Source organism: Hibiscus syriacus, unplaced genomic scaffold, assembly GCF_006381635.1.
Source record: "Hibiscus syriacus cultivar Baekdansim isolate YM2019G1 unplaced genomic scaffold, ASM638163v2 tig00109982_pilon, whole genome shotgun sequence".
In the NCBI taxonomy this organism is placed as follows: Eukaryota; Viridiplantae; Streptophyta; class Magnoliopsida; order Malvales; family Malvaceae; genus Hibiscus; species Hibiscus syriacus.
Genome location: NW_024062548.1, coordinates 164401 through 167661, shown reverse-complemented (window position 1 = coordinate 167661; position 3261 = coordinate 164401). Strand labels below are relative to the sequence as shown.

Here is a 3261-nt window from a genome sequence, read left to right as displayed (position 1 = left end):
ACGCCAGCTCGGATAAGACGTGGATGACCATCCGTGCCTTTCATGACGTGACGCCAGCTCGGACGAAACCTCGGAAAGGCGCAGATCCTTATCAAAAAGGGTGTTAGATCAATAAAATTAAAAGAAAGGGTTTCTTACAAGTAATTATTTTATGTGAGTGTGATATTTCGATAAAATTGCCAATTTAATCACTAGTGGGGTAATTTTATTATTTTTCTTTAGCTTTGCAAATGAAAGAATAAAACTAAAAATTGGATATATAATCGAACAATAAAAAAACGATAAACAAATACTAAACAAACGATAAACAAATACTAAACAAACAATAAACAAACACTAAATTAACATAAACGAACAGTAATGGGTCTATAAATTTAAGAATAGGAGTCCAAATTTTAATTTTTTTCTTAAAATAATAGGTATGCAAAAATTGTAATTTTTTTCTTTTTTCCTTAACATATTAAGTTAAATTTAACCACTTTTTCAAAATAATGGGATGCACTTAGCCCGGATGGGGACTTAGTGCATCCGCCACTGAAAATGAATATGTTCGTGAATGTTAAATAAACACATTTTTGAGCATATAAATGAACACACTCGTGAATATTAAACGAACATGTTCATGAACAATAAATAAACCAACACAATATTAAAAATTTAAATGAATATAAACTGAATACGAACATATTAAAAAATAAATAAACAAATAAAAATATAATATATTAATCTTATTCGTTCAAACTCGATTCATATACACCCAAACCCAAATTTATGCCAAAAGGAATATACCGTCTTTAAACCTTTATGGGTACTTTTGATGCAGATGATGCTGTGGCTTACAATTCATCGACAGAATCAATTGCAAAAGTGATAACTTTTGAGCTACCCCAGAGAGAGAGAGAGAAAAACGATTAACTTCCCATGTTTGATCTTTCTTTTCACTTCGATTTCTAACAAAAAGGGCATGGCAGATCCCAACAATAAACACAGAACAATAATCTGCATAGGAGACATCCATGGCTACATCACAAAGCTCCTCAATCTTTGGTCAAACCTCGAATCCCACATCGACCCAGAATCCTTCAACACCGCGACCGTCATCTTCCTAGGCGACTACTGTGACCGTGGACCCAACACGCGCAAAGTGATCGATTTTTTAATCTCGTTGCCGAAGCGATATCCGAATCAGAAGCATGTATTTTTGTCGGGAAACCATGACTTCGCTTTCGCGGGGTTCGTCGGGGTGTTGCCGGGGGAGTTCGAGGCGGAGGAAACGTGGCGGGAGTATACGGATAATGAGGAAAGAGAGGGGTGGTTTAAGGGAGAAGGGTATGAGAAGATGCATTTGCAAGGAAGGAGATGGGGTGGTTGGATAAAGGCTAAGTTTAATGCTGCCAAAGGGATTGACTATAAAGGTTCCATTTACGATGCTGCTCCCACGTTTGAGTCTTATGGAGTACCTCATGGATCTTCTGGTAATTCATGCTTTCTCTTTTTTTTTTTTCTGGATCTTTGGGTTATTCCCCTTTTCTTTCGTACTGCTTTGATTCAATGGTATAAGGAGATTAACCTTCTTAGATATTCATTTTTCGAGTGGATTATTGGGTTTGAAATGGATTCATGATTCATTTTTGTTATGATTCTGGATTCTATGTTTCTGAAGGCATGGATTGATTGTATGAGGTTGACTGTTTTCAGTTAGAATGTTGAATCAAGTGCTTCAGTGTTGTGTTTGATTCGCATGACTTTTATTTGTTACTTCTCAGTTAGTATGGGACGATTAAAATGACAAAAATCGATGGTAACTGAAAATTTTACCAAGAGCGAATCTCTTTGGATTAATTTAGGTAACATTTTAGGCTGAAATCAAAATTATTACATTCTCCATATTGAATCATGTAAATTGTATAACTATTCCGGTTGCAAACTAAAAATTTACGAACAAGACGTTATTGGATGTAACCGATATTAAAATCAATTGTCTATATTTTAGAGCAGATATGTAACATTTTATGTTAAAACTTGTTGCAATGTAACATTCTTAATGGTAACCGAAATTATTAATAATTGTATAACATTTTTAGTTTGGATAGAGTAACATATTTTAGGTTAAAATCCGCCAAGAATTAGTCTTAGGTTAAACCTACCTGTTAGTATGTAAATCAGTTAGCTTTTTTTTGGATTAGATTTATTCTCTTTTAATCTGAGGGAAAATCTTGATCTTATTCTTACAAAAAACTTGATTTTTGTTGTCTAAGATTTGATGAAGGCTGTTCCTGAGGACCACAAGAAATTTCTAGCTGAGATGGTTTGGGTTCATGAAGAGGTAATCCGAATGTGCAAAAAGTACATTTAGCACCGACTTGTTAAAGAAGTAATAAGAAAATCTTTAGTTTCAATTAGCTATGATGTTGTGTCTGAACTTGAGAGTGAAGATGGAAACTTAGTGTTTTGAGGGTGTAATTTCTTCAGGATAATGTCTGTATTGAGACACAGGAAGGAGTTAGGCATTGTAAATTGATTGCTGTTCATGCTGGTTTAGAGAGAGGTAAAAATGTCCGAGAACAGCTCGAATTTCTGAAAGCCAGAGACGCCCGTGTGCCCAAAGTAACCGATCTCAGCGGGAGGAAGGATGTTTGGGATATCCCCAAGGTAAACCACTTGGATCCGTCTTTGACATTGTTGTACTTGCACACACATCATAACATGGTATTAATGAGTGATGCAAGTGTTTTGGTGCTGAATATGTTGCAGGAACTAAGTGAGACAATTGTGGTAAGTGGTCACCATGGGAAACTTCATATAGAAGGTCTTAGGTTGATTATCGATGAAGGCGGGGGACTTGAGGGTAATCCGGTGGCTGCAATCGTGCTTCCTTCGATGAAGATAGTCCGTGACACTGATAACTTGTCTTAGTTTCATGTATCTAGAAGAAGGTGGTCATCATATACTCCGATGTCGGTATTTAACGATGCATATAATCCCTTGTTTTGGAGACAAAGTGTCCTTTAAATCTGATAGAAATAAATGTGAACTTTGAGGCATTTGGTAGTTAAGTTTCTTATGTTGTTAATTTATATATTTTCTTGGAATCGGTTACTAATATTTAATTTCCTGCAAGCTAAATCAAGATATGTTGGAATTAAAGCAACATTCAAAGCAAGCCAAATGAAGGATTCTGTGTAACAAGCAAATGGCATTTAATGTTCATATCAACATGTGAACTTGTATATTTTGTAATCAGCGTTTGCAATATAAAAA

General features: G+C 35.2%; 1 protein-coding gene across 1 annotated transcript; it reads left to right on the top strand.

Moving 5' to 3' along the window:
* The first annotated feature begins 963 nt into the window (after window positions 1-963).
* On the top strand, window positions 964-3077 carry LOC120211730 (tyrosine-protein phosphatase RLPH2-like). Its single transcript, XM_039210214.1, has 4 exons — window positions 964-1475; window positions 2259-2326; window positions 2473-2652; window positions 2755-3077. Exons 1-4 carry the CDS (start codon window positions 965-967, stop codon window positions 2914-2916), a joined length of 921 nt encoding a protein of 306 aa, XP_039066145.1. The 5' UTR covers window position 964; the 3' UTR covers window positions 2917-3077.
* Window positions 3078-3261: the final 184 nt, after the last annotated feature.